A 15,326-nucleotide genomic window follows, 5' to 3' on the forward strand; every position below is an offset into this window, starting at 1 on the left:
AGATCCGGAGATCTTGCTGGCCAGGGTAGTTGACTTACACCTTCTAGAGCACGTTGGGTGGCACGGGATACATGCGGACGTGCATTGTCCTGTTGGAACAGCAAGTTCCCTTGCCGGTCTAGGAATGGTAGAACGATGGGTTCGATGACGGTTTGGATGTACCGTGCACTATTCAGTGCCCCCTCGACGATCACCAGTGGTGTACGGCCAGTGTAGGAGATCGCTCCCCACACCATGATGCCGGGTATTGGCCCTGTGTGCCTCGGTCGTATGCAGTCCTCATTGTGGCGCTCACCTGCACGGCGCCAAACACGCATACGACCATCATTGGCACCAAGGCAGAAGCGACTCTCATCGCTGAAGACGACACGTCTCCATTCGTCCCTCCATTCACGCCTGTCGCGACACCACTGGAGGCGGGCTGCACGATGTTGGGGCGTGAGCGGAAGACGGCCTAACGGTGTGCGGGACCGTAGCCCAGCTTCATGGAGACGGTTGCGAATGGTCCTCGCCGATACCCCAGGAGCAACAGTGTCCCTAATTTGCTGGGAAGTGGCGGTGCGGTCCCCTACGGCACTGCGTAGGATCCTACGGTCTTGGCGTTCATCCGTGCGTCGCTGCGGTCCGGTCCCAGGTCGACGGGCACGTGCACCTTCCGCCGACCACTGGCGACAACATCGATGTACTGTGGAGACCTCACGCCCCACGTGTTGAGCAATTCGGCGGTACGTCCACCCGGCCTCCCGCATGCCCACTATACGCCCTCGCTCAAAGTCCGTCAACTGCACATACGGTTCACGTCCACGCTGTCGCGGCATGCTACCAGTGTTAAAGACTGCGATGGAGCTCCGTATGCCACGGCAAACTGGCTGACACTGACGGCGGCGGTGCACAAATGCTGCGCAGCTAGCGCCATTCGACGGCCAACACCGCGGTTCCTGGTGTGTCCGCTGTGCCGTGCGTGTGATCATTGCTTGTACAGCCCTCTCGCAGTGTCCGGAGCAAGTATGGTGGGTCTGACACACCGGTGTCAATGTGTTCTTTTTTCCATTTCCAGGAGTGTATTTCTGATGAAGGTATATTTATATGTACCGAAACCTTGGTCAAGAAACTTTAATAAATTTTTATCATGCATCTGTTTTTGGCTGTCATCCTTAATCGTGAAGAATTTCAACAGTTGCTGTTGCAGCCATGTTTAAAAACTTGAAGTCAGTTAAAATCATCTCCTATACATCTAAACTTAGTAAGTTTTGTGTTTACACGAAGAATATTTAAAATAAAGAAAATAATTAGTGAGGGTTTACGCAGAACTCAAATGGGACTATCAAAATACAATACCTGTAAGAGTCTAATTAGGTGTCTCACCTGCTCACTCGAATCGACGAACTCGTGCTACACGCTTACTAGGTCCCCTGCGTCCACGTTTGTGGTGTTCACTGCGAGCGTCAACACTCGCTTGGGAAGGTAGCGAGCACGTGTAGACAGAGATGCCGCTCTTAGTATCACTTATCTAGACAGCGCGTTACATCACGGCGCCGCTTGCACGTACGTACTGTAGCTTTCATTTGACTCATGCCAACAGCAGCCTTTTGTGACAACAGTGACTTCCTCGAAGAATTACTTGAAACATGGTGTCACTGTCCCAACAGATATTTAATTCTTATTCTGAGCTACTTCTTGAAAAACCAAGTGTACCTTTACGTTGAAATAACCAAATACGAAGAAGCGATGTGCAGATTTGATTGAATGGAAACATTATATCGCAGTTTACATTTTTTTCTAGAAAGAGATTGCATCATGTTGCTATGGAGCCCATCAATTCAACATGTGGAGCCCGAAAACAGATGGAAACAGATTGTTCACTCTGAAACTCTCATCGGCTGATAAAATACATTACTTAGACACATGACGTTCACCGATAAATAACCACTTCTCACTCTGTATAATTTTGCGAAAGAAAAATATGTATTCGTAAAAAATAACTGAAGGTTCAAAAATGGTTCAAATGGCTCTGAGCACTATGCGACTCAACTTCTGAGGTCATCAGTCGCCTAGAACTTAGAACGAATTAAACCTAACTAACCTAAGGACATCACACACATCCATGCCCGAGGCAGGATTCGAACCTGCGACCGTAGCGGTCACGCGGTTCCAGACTGAAGCGCCTTTAACCGCACGGCCACACCGGCCGGCAAAAATAACTGAAGGAAAGGATTTTTACAACTTTAACAAATGATCAGAGAATAATGCTAATTCCAATGCTGTATGTTAATGATTTCCCTTTCTATTTGGTTGCGGATGGTACAGCAACTGTTATGAATCTGAGCAAATAAGGATCAACAGTGAAAGTAGTTAATGACGTTCTTCCAAAGTTACTAAATGGTTTTCCACAAATGGACCAACCTTAAACCTTGAGAAAACGCAGTTCATTCGGTGTTCTACTGTCAAAAATACTCCACCACCTGCTAAACTACAACACCAACAATAAGTAACAAACAGGATAAAAATTGTATGCTTTTAGCTGTGCATACTGATGAAAGATTAAACTGAAAAAACCGCATAATAGATCTTCTAATATGTTTAAGCACAGCTGCTTTTGCTGTAAGAATAATTTCTGACTTTGGGGATACAGAAGTCAGTAAATTAATGTATTTTGCATATTTTTATTCACTAGCATCTTATTGGGTAATGTTTGGGGGTTACTCTTCGCTTAGGGAAAAAACTGTTCATTGCCGAGAAGAAAGTAATTAGAATTACTTTGGCAGTTCACACATTTACAGTTACAAGTATGTCGCCAGGTGGCCGAGCGGTTCTAGGCGCTACAGTCAGGAACCGCAAGACCGCAACGGTCGCAGGTTCGAATCCTGTCTCGGGCATGGATGTGTGTGATATCCTTAGGTTAGTTAGGTTTAAGTAGTTCTAAGTTCTAGGGGACTGCTGGCCTCAGATGTTAAGTCCCATAGTGCTCAGAGACATTTGAACCATTTGAACAAGTATGTCTTTAGGCAGCTGCGGATATGAACCACAACCTCACAGTCCATTTATTTGCTTATGAAATTCCTTATCAACAACACATCTAAGTTGAAGAGTAAGAGAGATAATCATAACAGCAAAAGGAAAAATTATCTGCACTACCCTTGGATGAATCTCACTTGGCACAGAAATGAGCAGTAAAAAACCTTGACAATCTACCCATGGAAATAAAATCGTTGACACATACCGAAAGTGTTTTTAATGAAGGATGCTGTGGTTTCTCCTTAACAAATCCATCTACACTGTAAAGGAATTCTTACATGGAGTAAGTTGTTTAGGAAAACTGCGAATGTCGACCATATAGTCATATAAATATTAGTTTTTACCTATACGTTTTTAAGTTATACGTAGGCGTTCTATTTTTGTTCGGTTGACATCTTCCAGCATCACAACGTTTATTGTGAAGTCGACCTATGGAACAAGGAACTAGCTGTCATCAGCTAATAGGTTGCAAGTATAGCGGGGAAAGCTTGTTTGGACTACAGTAAGAGAATTTTTCTATGTTCTGGAAAGTAGGTCAGCTATGAAAAGCGTAGGGAGAACAGAATTTGTGGTGTGCGTGCTGTAAGACCTTCAGTACACACACCATCAGATTATTTGACTTGTCGCTCTAAAGCAGTAGGCGAGTGTCAGCAATATGTTTCGTGGTCTTATCGTGGCATGTTTCTCTTCTGCCGTTAGGTCAGACGATAGAAATGCCACTTGCACACCTAGAGTAGCAGATTGACAGTGGCCAACTTTAAACAGAACTTGATTAATTTTCACACACATTTATTAAAATAATAAGAAGCATAAAAATTACTTATCTTGGTTCTGGATGCTATTTACAATTGACAATCTGAAGTTCCTTTGGTATTGGTACATATATCTCTGATACTTGACAAGTGTCTATACATTCATATTCATGGCTATGTACAGGAATATGGTAGTCTTATTAGGCGCAGACTGAAACTTGACTATAGACTGGTACAGACAATTGTAGAACTCGTACAGACTGGTACAGAGCAATGCAGACTGGTACAGACTGGTGCAGACAAAGGCAGACTGACTAATCGAGGTCTGTACACTCGTTATAACACCTCGCGCGTTCATGTATCACTGCGCGAGTGTGATCCGCGAGGAGAAATGGTTCTAAGTTATCAGCAATCTCATTGGCTGCGTTACGTATTAATACACGGATCGGCGGAAGCAGAATTTGGTCCATCTCTATGGCAGCGCCATCTCGTAGTGCGGAGACAGACGAGCGTTGCGCCTGCGCTGTTGTGCTTAGCGGGGCACGCTCTAGAGGGAAAGTTGTGTACGCGCAGACTACGTGGAACTATGTACACAACAGAATTGTACGCCAGGTCAGAAACACACACAAGTTTCTCACTGTAGTAGAAAAGCAAGACTTTCTTTGCTATGAACAGCAACCCTTTTATTCTGAGTCCACACAGGACTATGTTTGTGAAATCGGTGCGAATATCTGTGTGATGCGTTACTTCATGTATCCGGTGGGAGTCAGTGCGGCCACCACTACGACGTCAAGCAGGGTGGAGGCAGACGGCTAGTCGTGTCTGCACTGCCAGTGCGAGCACAGCAGCCTGCTGCGCTGCTGTGGTTTCTGGTAATATTAATAAGCAGGCTGTCTACGTATACTAGTGGACAGGCGGTGACTAGACACAGCGTAACGTAGAGTTTTTGAAAGTACTCATTACTTCACATACCCACCAGCGAGAGGTGCTACATCTTGGACGACAGTACAAGCCAACTTGGGTTCCACAGCGATCGTTGGCATCCTGTGAAATATAATATTTCTACAGCAGAAATGAGTTCCTGAGCTAATCTCTATGGCAACCCATTACACCGGTGAAGTACGCGACAGAGGGCACTTTTCAATATTCTGGCTATAGCTATTGACATTTTAAATTTTTAAAAATGGAGTCACACATTGTAAACAATAGTCTGTGTTATATTCCAGTGTAGTATCAGATTTACTGTTTATACAGACGCTACATGCGGATTATGCTACTTTTTTATACGGATCACATGAGGAAACACCGAATGGAGCTTGCTTTTACAGCCCCTGGCTTTTGATAGTCAGTCAGCAGTTCGTGAAGTTTATCAGTCAGTTAGTTCCGTACACACGGTCCTCACGTCATCTGGGTAACACATTATATGTCAGAACTAAATTTGCTAATACGTTATTTCGAAGATGGCTAAATGTATCTCATACAAAACCCATTATAAAAATTTTATGTAGACCGAAACCAGTACCCAAAATGAAAAAATAAAAATCTATAATGATATGGACTGCCTTTTATAGACATATTTACGATCACTGTGTATGAGAGTAAGTAGAAAATAAAGAGGTGACATATCCAGCTTTTTAACAGCTTACCACTAACACAGGTCGTCGAGATATTTTCGTCGTTGGAATGTTTACATGGGTGAGAAGTAACCTCTGATACATGTGACGACCTCTTCCTCCAATGGATGTCACAGGAAACAACCGTGCAACCATCAGTATCGTTTTCTTTGGAGCATATTACAATTGTCCTTTTAACTCAGTCAACGAAGACATAAAATGACAGCCGGCCGCGGTGGTCTAGCGGTTCTAGGCGCTCAGTCCGGAACCGCGCGACTGCTACGGTCGCAGATTCGAATCCTGCCTCTGGCATGGATGTGTGTGATGTCCTTAGGTTAGTTAGGTTTAAGTAGTTCTAAGTTCTAGGGGACTGATGACCACACCTGTTAAGTCTCATAGCGCTCAGAGCCATTTGAACCATAAAATGACAAAGGGGGGAAAATTCTTGTAGAAGCAAATTTTTGTACAATGGTAGGAGCTAAGGCCATGTTCCACACACTAACAATTCTGACCAGTGTTGTGCGAACGTGACAGTGTGGGGCTTTTAATGGTCTTTTTCATTTGTTCTTTTTCAGTAACTCAAAAACTGGGGTTTCCAGCGAACATGTTTCCAATTAAAAGTTCAACAACATTAAATTTTCTGCAAAAAGATCTTATTTTTTCTCTGGGATGAATAGTTTCCACGTTGCAGGGACGTAAAAATCACAATTATTAAAATATCGTTTTAATGGTATAAAATTAATGTCTGTTGTTATATGAAGTCGGTTAAGAACAAAGATTTAATGTGTGTAATGTTATAGAGCCTGGGAGAGACTGGCGACAGGGGAGGGGTATAGTCACATGAGAGAAGGTGGTCTGCCGGATTGTTGTATCATGCACTTAGCTCTATCATAGGTCTACAAACTGAAGTCACCTCTCTACCTCAATACGTGGCAGTAAGAAAGTACAGCGTGTCCACAGAGTTATAACGACCCTTCCACAGGTCGCCTTATGAATCACGGAAAGAGACTGTGCAGACACGCTTCAGGGGTGTTTATATTCCAAAAAGTTCGTTGTCAGTAAATGGAGAACAGATGTGAGTGACTAATATTACTAAAGGAAGAAACGCATGTGGACAGATTAGAAGTAAATCTGTGCACATTGCTCTATACTGTTAGAGGAGAAATTGATTCTTCTTCATCCTGCACGGCAGTTGTATCGTTCTTCCGTGAAAACCATCTTCCCCCAACGATAAATGCTGCTCACTATTCACTCTGGAGACAGACTACACTTCCACAGCACTTCCTATGCGGTTCTCTTATGCGGGTAGACAAAACAAGTTCACTGAGCTCGTGTTGACATAGTGGAGCTATTTTCACTTTATTAACCTAGCACTTAACTGCAGCTGATAAGTGAAATTCAGTATCAAATATTTTTCTATAAACGTTGTTTAGTCAGTGACCTATGTACTGTTGATGGGAAAGGGAGTCGATGGATAAACATGACACTGGCTGCTTTCTATTGTTGACAGTATATTGTGAAGCTGTGTAACCATGTTGGAATCACTTGGTGGTGAATTAATGAATGGCCAGAAGGTTACTGCACTTCTCTCACCATTAACTGTGTTACTGTTAGACTGCATAAATATCTTCCATTCAGCAACTTCTGGCACTTGTAGAGTGGGCTGCACTTAGTGGAGACACTTGCCACACATTCGCATTATATCTTGCGGAGTGGGTGTGAAAACTGCCGATGGAATGGAACTGATCATAATAAAGTTTAGAACAGCAGTTTGCTTTAATGTGTTGCTTCACTTACCAAAATATCTGAAGTTCAACAATACCAAGGTGACCTCCTTCTGACGCAGAGGGAGCCAATTGAAGCTTCTAGGCCTTTTCGGATGTTGGGAGAGCTGAGGCTGGGGTGATGCATTTGATGCCCCTCGTGCTGTCAAATGTATTCCAAATGTTGGTAATAGATACAATGAAATCATCACTGTCGATTACATAGTGATAGAATGCTACACATGCTAGAGGCTGTTCAGTGTTTTAGACAGTAGACAGCTCCATTTTTTGAGCTGTTTTACGTAATAGCTATTCTAAGGACAGTGGTATGGGATACCTGAGGAGACGAGGAGCTAATGACAGTGGAAATATATTTGAACTTAGTATGCGAGGCATTACTCTATGCTATTTTAACCGAATATCTAATCACAAGGTCTTCATACTGAGCAACGCACATGTTTCAGTGGTTCAGTTATATACTTTATACAGCAGAAAGCAATGACTTAATTTTGTAGTAAAACAGTTTCCAAATGCAAATAATTAACATGTTCTGTATGAACTATTATAAGGTACTGAGGATTCCTCGATTTCGACATTTCCATCATTGCACCAAATAAACATTCAGGCAATTTGTACAGGACAAACACACAGTGTTGGTGACTGCCAAGATAAAGGCACATGAGGCTGTAACAGTCTCACTGATTCTTTAGTTTACTGGGTCGAGTGAGCCACGTGAACAGCCATCGAGTCAGCTTGTAGAGGAGAAACGCCGCCATGGCCGCTACAGCCAGTATGAAGGCAATGACGTCGAGCAGCAGCAGCTGCCACCAGCGCAGGTCGAGGGCTGCGCTGCGCAGGTGAGGCGCCCCCTGGTGGCGGATCACGTACTCCACCCACCATACCGCCCTCTCCAGGGACGTGCTCTGGTGCTCCCGATAGATGGCAGAGAAGCGCTTCATGTTCTCCTGGTAGCTGCAAGAGGGAAAGGGAGTTGCATTTGGAGTAATTATCATAGCAGTGCTTCTAACAAGCATAACCCAATAAGACTGAGCTGTATAAAATATTTAATCTGATACAATCACTGAATGTTTAAAACGATTCCTTTTTTTTTTTTTGTAAATAATGTCGACATAGGTCAATAATAGAATGATGACATCAACTCAAGCTTCGAATCGAATGATCACTGACATTTCAGATATGAAATGGATCAGAGAGAGTGGTAATGTAAAACATAAAAAAAATTGTTTTTTAGAGGTAGCTCAATGGATTCAATGTTAGGTGAGAAGTTTTTTGAATGTATTACTTTCAGGATATTGTGCGAAAAGTGACTAGTGCTACATTTATTTTAAAAATAGTCAGCGCCACCCCTGACACTGAAGCATGAAAGCTTGTTTATTTGGCACACTTACACTATTACATTTTTCGGCAAATCTGTGCAGTCGCAAAGTATGTTCTTAGACCACAAAAAGACCAATCATAACGATATGCAGAGGCATTTCGTGACATTCAATCGTAAGATTCAACTGTCCCCTTCATGTACATACCCCTGACATTTGGACGAATAACCATAGCAGTGGTTCTGCCAAGTGGATCCTTTTAAGTGAATGTTTGTAAATACTCTATCTGCTTTTTTTGCAAGTAATGTCAGCCTACGTCAATAACATAACATCAACATGTGATTTTAATCAAATTATCACTGATAGTGGGGGTATATAATGGTTCATACAGAGCAGAAACGCAAAATACCAACAAAAAATGGGTTTTTGAGACGTTGCTCCATGGAGTCATAGTAGGATGAACTTCCCAGAAGGTATCGCTTTCAGAATATTATAAAAAACTGACTAGTGCTACATTTACTTTATAGTCAACGCTACCTCTGACACTGAAACGTGAAAGCTTCTTTATTTGGCACACTTACACTCCATTACATTTTTCGGTAAATCTCTGCAGTTACAACAAAAATTCTGAGACCAGAAAAGACCAATCAGAACGATCTTCAGAGGCATCTCATGAAGTTCATGAAGGCCATTGCTATCCCTCGAGCGGGCACTACTACTACTACTACTACTACTACTACTACGTGATGAGGCCCAGTGGACCTCACGCATCTACAAGTTTCCTCCTCCACTGCATTCTGTCCATTGTTGCTATCCGCCATTCGTTCACATCTATTGACATCTTCAAGCCTTTCTTGGGTCTCCCTGGCGGTCTCTTTCCTGTAGGTGTGAAATCCAAGAGCTTCCGAGGCCATCTGTGATCCTCCATCCGGCACGCTGTTGTAAAAGCTACAATTACTGCGTAACAGATAACTTAACCTTGCTCCATTGCGCCGCCGCTTGCATGTATTCCACTGGTGATGTTTCCTCGACGCTGTTAATGCGGCTTCAGTTCCCTTGGTTAGCTTTCTCAATTTGTTTTCTGAATTGTCAGCAACGAGGTGTCAAATGTAAAAACACAATTCCTGCCTGCTGGTGTGACATTTGCAAGCTTTGTTCCAACAGTCAGTAAGTAGAGGTAAGTGTAATAAAAAGTTAACTACACTCATTCGTTTTTATTTTGTATGGGTTCACAGTAAACGTTAATTGGGTTATACCGACACCTGAATTTATTTATTCATTTGATTTCTTTTGATTTATTTCAGTTCAAAGGGTGTATCAGACGAGAAAGATCTCACACTATACGAAGAAAGTGGTAATGACGTCAGTCCATACTTTTCAGACATGGAGGAAAGCGAAATGGATTTGAATGGTGAAAACATTGTTTGTGGGGACTAAGATTATTAATCTGAACTTGAAGGTGAGGATGGTGATGATCTCGAAGAGACAGCAGGTGTGCGGGAGTACTTTATTGGAACACTTGCTGAGTGTGTTAAATTTAAAAACAAAAACATAAAAAAAGAAAAAATACATTGTGCAAATTCTACCACCTCCAAAGAGAAATGTGATAGATATAACTGACGAAGTTAGTGTTTTTCTGAAAATAACTGACGTAGACGTTATTGATGAAATCGTAAACAATACAAACACGTATAAAAATAGAGCGAGAATAACATCAAATCTCGCTTAAAAGAGATAATAAAGTGACATAAAGACACGAAATAATGCCTGTTTTTGGGATTAGTTTTTTTTGATTTGGACAATAAAAGGCCATTATCCTAATTTACAGGAACTCTGAGCGGCAGATGGAACAGAAATTCAACAGCTGACGGGTTTCTGTTTCTTCCACGCTGTGCGCGGTTTGATGACATGGAAACGAGGAACGACGGGAGAAAAACTAGTAAGCTGGTTGCAGTTTGTACAGTATCGGACGCCTTTGTAGCTGACTATAAAAGTACTTATAGCCTGAGTGAATTCACCAGAATAGAAGAAATGCTTCATCCTTTCAGAGGCCGCTGTGGATGGATTGGGCACGTACCCAGCAAACCAGTTAAATATGGGATAACAATGTTGGCAATATTTGATGCAAAAACATTTCATTGCAGTAATCTGGAGGTTTGCTGCGTGATGCAACTAGAAAGGTAGTATCGGGTGTATAACATTCGTGAGTATATAGTGAAGAGACTTCTAATACCTATAGAAAATTCTTCCAGAAACCTCATAACTGACGACTGGTACGCAAGCTGCCTCCTTTCCGAATATTTTCTGTAGAAGAAAATCACTTGCTTTTGTATTATGAGGAAGAACAGACATGAAATTCCTCCGGAAATTCTCCCAAACAAAAAAGAGAAATTGGAAGTGCGATGTTCATATTTATGCAGGATAAGACCTTAGTATCATTCGTTCCTTGTAAACATCGTGCTGTCATACTTTTGTCCACAATGCATGACACGGCGACAGTTGATGAAGAAGCACAGAAACCTGAAATCATAGCTGACTACAATGTGTCAAAAGGTGGAGCTGACGTAGATAAAATGTGTGCCTTTTACTCAGTTTCAACAATTACATAGATATTGCTGTGGATAAAGTAAACCAAAGACTGGGATTTATAGGTAGAACACTTAGAAAGTGCAACAGGTCTACTAAAGAGACTGCTTACACTACGTTTGTCCGCCCTCTTCTGGAGTATTGCTGTGTGGTGTGGAATCCGCATCAGATAGGATTGACGGATGACATCGAAAAAGTACAAAGAAGGGCAGCTCGTTTTGTGTTGTCCGGAAATTGGGTAGTGAGTGCTACGGATATGATACACGAATTGTGGTTGCGGTCATTAAAACAAAGGTTTTTTTTTTTTTTTTTTTTTTTTTTTTGCAGCGGCAGGACCTTCTCACGAAATTTAAATCACCGACCTTCTTCTCAGAGTGTGAAAATATTTTTTTGTCACCCACCTACACAGGGAATGCTCATCATAATAAAATAAGAGAAATCAAAGCTCGCACGGAAAGAATTAACGGTTTTTTCCTGCGTTCTGTTAGAGAGTGGAACGGTAGAGAAGTGACTTGAAGGTGGTCCGATGTACTCTCAGCCACCCATTAAATTGTGAATTGCAAAGTAATCATGTAGATGTATATGTAGATATTCAGAAGATCTTTATAATTTAAGAGCGGTCACTTTAACGTAAATTTGCAAGAAATTGTGACCATAATTAATGGGCTGTGAGTTCCAAACTTTTCGAATAGACAGAACGTATGTACGTGAGGGTCTTTCCACTGTTCTCTTTTACGGCAGTATTCCGGTCGGCAGTCGGTGATGAGTCGGCAGCGATTTCTAGCTTTCAGTAGATACAGAACTTGTTATTTGGGTGACAAGTAAGTCGCAAGTTTCAAATCTTTACAATTTTGGATACGTCATTATGTCGCCTATATGTATTTATTTGCTCCCAAAAATGTACCATTTATCTTCTTTTAATCAGTTACTCATTTATTTTAATACTCTGTTTTAAACTTCATATGTGAAATCGGTGCTTGTATGATAAAACCTGCTTTAAACAGTTTGTTATTAGGACACATGCATAGCGGTGTGCGACACATCCCTAACATTGTAGAATCACACTTTAAGATCATTTACCATACCAAATCCCAATCAAACTCTACAATCAGTCTGAGAGAGTCTAAGAGCAACTTGTTAATATTCGCACGAGGGAATGGCCAGCAGGGCTCCTTTATGCTTCCATGTAAATGCTGTTAAGGAGAAGTTAATTTCAGATCAATAGTAACGCAACGGAAAATCAGCGTCTCGTTGTTGGATTTTGTTAGATACTCGTTCCTCGGATGCCACAAAGGGGGGATATGTGAAACAAATGTAACCAAAGGTAAATGTTTGAAAGTAAATGGTGATTCTATTATTACAGCGAATCGAGAGTGATGGCCCGGTGGTTAGCACTCTCAATCGGTAGGACGACGGTTCATCCCAGTCTGCTCATCCAGATTTTGAGTCCAGGTAAATGCTGAGATGGTTCCTTTGAGAAGCACAGTGAATTTTCTTTACCATTCTTCCCCAAACAGAGCCTCGACTCTGTCTTAATGAACTGTTTTCATTGGGACATTAAACTCTTATCTTCCTTTTCCCTTTTTTTTTTTTTTTTTGACAATGTGACAAAGACTTCCCATACTTTCTGGTGATAACTTAGCTCGAAAACATAATTAGGAAATATAAATTTGTATCTAAATAAGAATCCTACAGAAATTTTCTTTCACTAGATATTTCTAACAGTATTACAGGAAGTACAATGCATACCAATATATCAGAATCCAGTCACAAAGGAAGGGTGTCAATATTCCGATCAAAAATACAGCTGTTTTCACTAATAAAGAACTTCCTGCATTCGGCACTTGTAGTCACATGGATTACACCAAATTAAAATCACTGTGTGCCATACAGCTCTAACAATATTTAAGATTTGAGACTAACTGCTCCTGTTTTTTTTATAGCACCTACAATAGTCTGAAGAACCTTGCCATTACAAATATGAACACGTTTCCGAGCATACAAGCGGTTGGGTCGCTGTGCTAGTATTGTCGACACCATGGAGCTGCAAGGGGATTAACATTCGTATGCTGCTAAGTACTGGAGAGCTAAAAACCAAATCTCCTCACCTCTTGTCTTCCAGAACTGTCTGTACGGTTTCCAAAACGCTGTCTTTGGTGACGTCTTTTAAATCCAGCCTTCGTCCGACGCCTAAACCGACCATCTTTTCAACATTGTAAACCTGGTCTCCTAGGAAAGGAATCCCAATGACGGGCACAGAGAAATAAGCTGCCTCATTCCAGCTCTGTAGTCCTCCCTGAGTGATGAAGAGGCGTACGTTCGGATGAGCTGCAACAGTACAATGGCATCACTTATCCACAGTAGTCACTATCCCCGGCAGCCTCGCAGGCCGTTACAGTGGAGGGCGTCCGCACACTCACCCAGCACGTCCTGCTGCGGCAGCCACTTGGCGGTCATCACGTTGCCGGGCTGACCGGGCAGGCGATCAGCTTCCCATTTCCAGAGCACGCGCTGCGGGATTCCAGCGAACGCGTCCAGGAAGGCGCGGACTGTCTCTGGAGGCATGGCGCTGCTCTGCACGTTGGAGCCCAGGCTGAAGTACACCACACCGTCCCAGGCACCGTCCAGGAAGTCCCTCACATCCTGATACACAGATGCGCTTCACATGTGACTTTAATATTTAACATGAAAGTCGTAAAGCTACACTATGTGGCACAAAAGTCTCGAGAAACACACAGATCTACATTCCAAAAACGCCAACCATTTAATTAATACTTCACATGACACTGTTACTACAATCATTCTCTTCAGTAATCAGTTTCACACTGAAGGGAGATTAACTTCCACGTAATCAGCGTCTGTCCTAAGAAAGTTGCAGCTGCAGTAACAAAGTACCGCGTGGCTACAATGAAAAGCCAGCTGCTCACAGACGTCGATTGCGATCTGTAGTTATCAAATGGCTCTAAGCACTATGGGACTTAGCATCTTAGGTCATTAGTCCCCTAGGCTTAGGACTACTTAAACCTAAGTAACCTAAGGACATCACATACATCTATGCCCGATGCCGGATTCGAACCTGCGACCGTAGCAGCAGCGCGGTTCCGGTCTGAAACGCCTAGAACCGCTCGGCAACAGCGGCCTGCCCTGTAATTATCGTATGGAAGCGAAATTTTGTTTTAATGCTGAACCGATTACTCTGAAAAAAACTGTTTGTAACTTTGGCCACTATGGGAAAATCTGGGGCTGTAAATGCTAGAAAGTTTTATAGAAATGATTCCGTACGTAATTAACTAGGAATGGTGGGCGAGCAGAAGAGGTGAAGGAAGTGAGAAAGGCGTAAAGTTCCTTGTATTATTAATCGCCACTTAATCCTTCAGGTTAAGAACCATTTATTTTAAATGTGATCTAAAGAAGTTTGGAGAAGACAGTACCTAATCCATCAAATTTCTCTTCTTCAGTTCATATGTTTTCATCATTTTCAAAACCGGATGCATCTACTGTGTCTCACGTCCACGGAAGCATACGCTCATGGAGGGGGGCATGGGTGGGGGGGAGGGAGGGAACGAGCTAGGGTGTTGACTATAGGTAGATCACGTACTTGCAAGCTCAGCAGAAATGTTTCTTTACTGATGTAATATAGTAATTTAGGCATACTAGCTCTTTTCGGACACTGCTCCGAGTGTCCGAAACAGCATCTGATCCACGACAGGTCATTCGGTAAATAACACTGCTGGAGGAACATCCGCAACTGAGCATCATACCAGAGGTTGAAAATACTGCTTCAGCTTTACAGTTCTTTTATCATAGCACCACCTGTCTCGGTCTCTTATAAGCCCATCTTCAGGTGTTGTAACCTGGTGCTGTGACTCCCGAGCGCCTCGTTGGACGTGTAGTAGGGGCGGTGTGCTACCCATGAGCGCAGAGCGGTTGTGCTATCATAGGTAGCGCACCGCGCCTACTACACGTCCAACGAGGCACTAGATATAGGCAAAGGGCATGAACAAGGTGCTCCATTCAATCCTCTCGAGCTTCTTAGATTGAAGTTGTATTGGTTCTTGCATTGTGTACAGGTTTGTTAACACACAGATGAACAAAACGTCGGATCGGAACTCTTGTTATTGTATGGGAAGCATGTGGTTACTCAAATCTTTTTCAAAGATACCTGCTTTCAAGATTCTATAAGCCAAAACACAACGAGGGACTATGCAGTTTATATGTTACGTTATTAAGAAGGAATTAGCAGCCCTTGAGGAAAGGACA

At 42.5% G+C, this 15,326-nt stretch overlaps 1 protein-coding gene across 8 annotated transcripts in view; it reads right to left on the bottom strand.

Moving 5' to 3' along the window:
• LOC126253003 (UDP-glucosyltransferase 2-like) overlaps nt 1-15,326 on the bottom strand; it is a 324,067-nt gene that overhangs the window by 173,723 nt on the left and 135,018 nt on the right. For 2 of the 8 annotated variants that reach the window (XM_049954046.1, XM_049954047.1), the window contains exons 5-6: nt 13,487-13,709; nt 13,175-13,394 (exon numbers count right to left, since the gene is read on the bottom strand). The exons of 2 other annotated variants lie outside the window; for them this stretch is intronic. In XM_049954046.1, coding sequence (XP_049810003.1) covers nt 13,175-13,394; nt 13,487-13,709 — 443 coding nt within the window. Of the gene's footprint in view, nt 1-1,365; nt 1,460-7,601; nt 8,116-13,174; nt 13,395-13,486; nt 13,710-15,326 lie in introns of those variants that run through there. 4 more of the 8 variants (XM_049954044.1, XM_049954042.1, XM_049954043.1 and 1 more) reach the window with 4 other exon arrangements.

Source organism: Schistocerca nitens, chromosome 4 (genome assembly GCF_023898315.1).
Source record: "Schistocerca nitens isolate TAMUIC-IGC-003100 chromosome 4, iqSchNite1.1, whole genome shotgun sequence".
NCBI lineage: Eukaryota > Metazoa > Arthropoda > Insecta > Orthoptera > Acrididae > Schistocerca > Schistocerca nitens.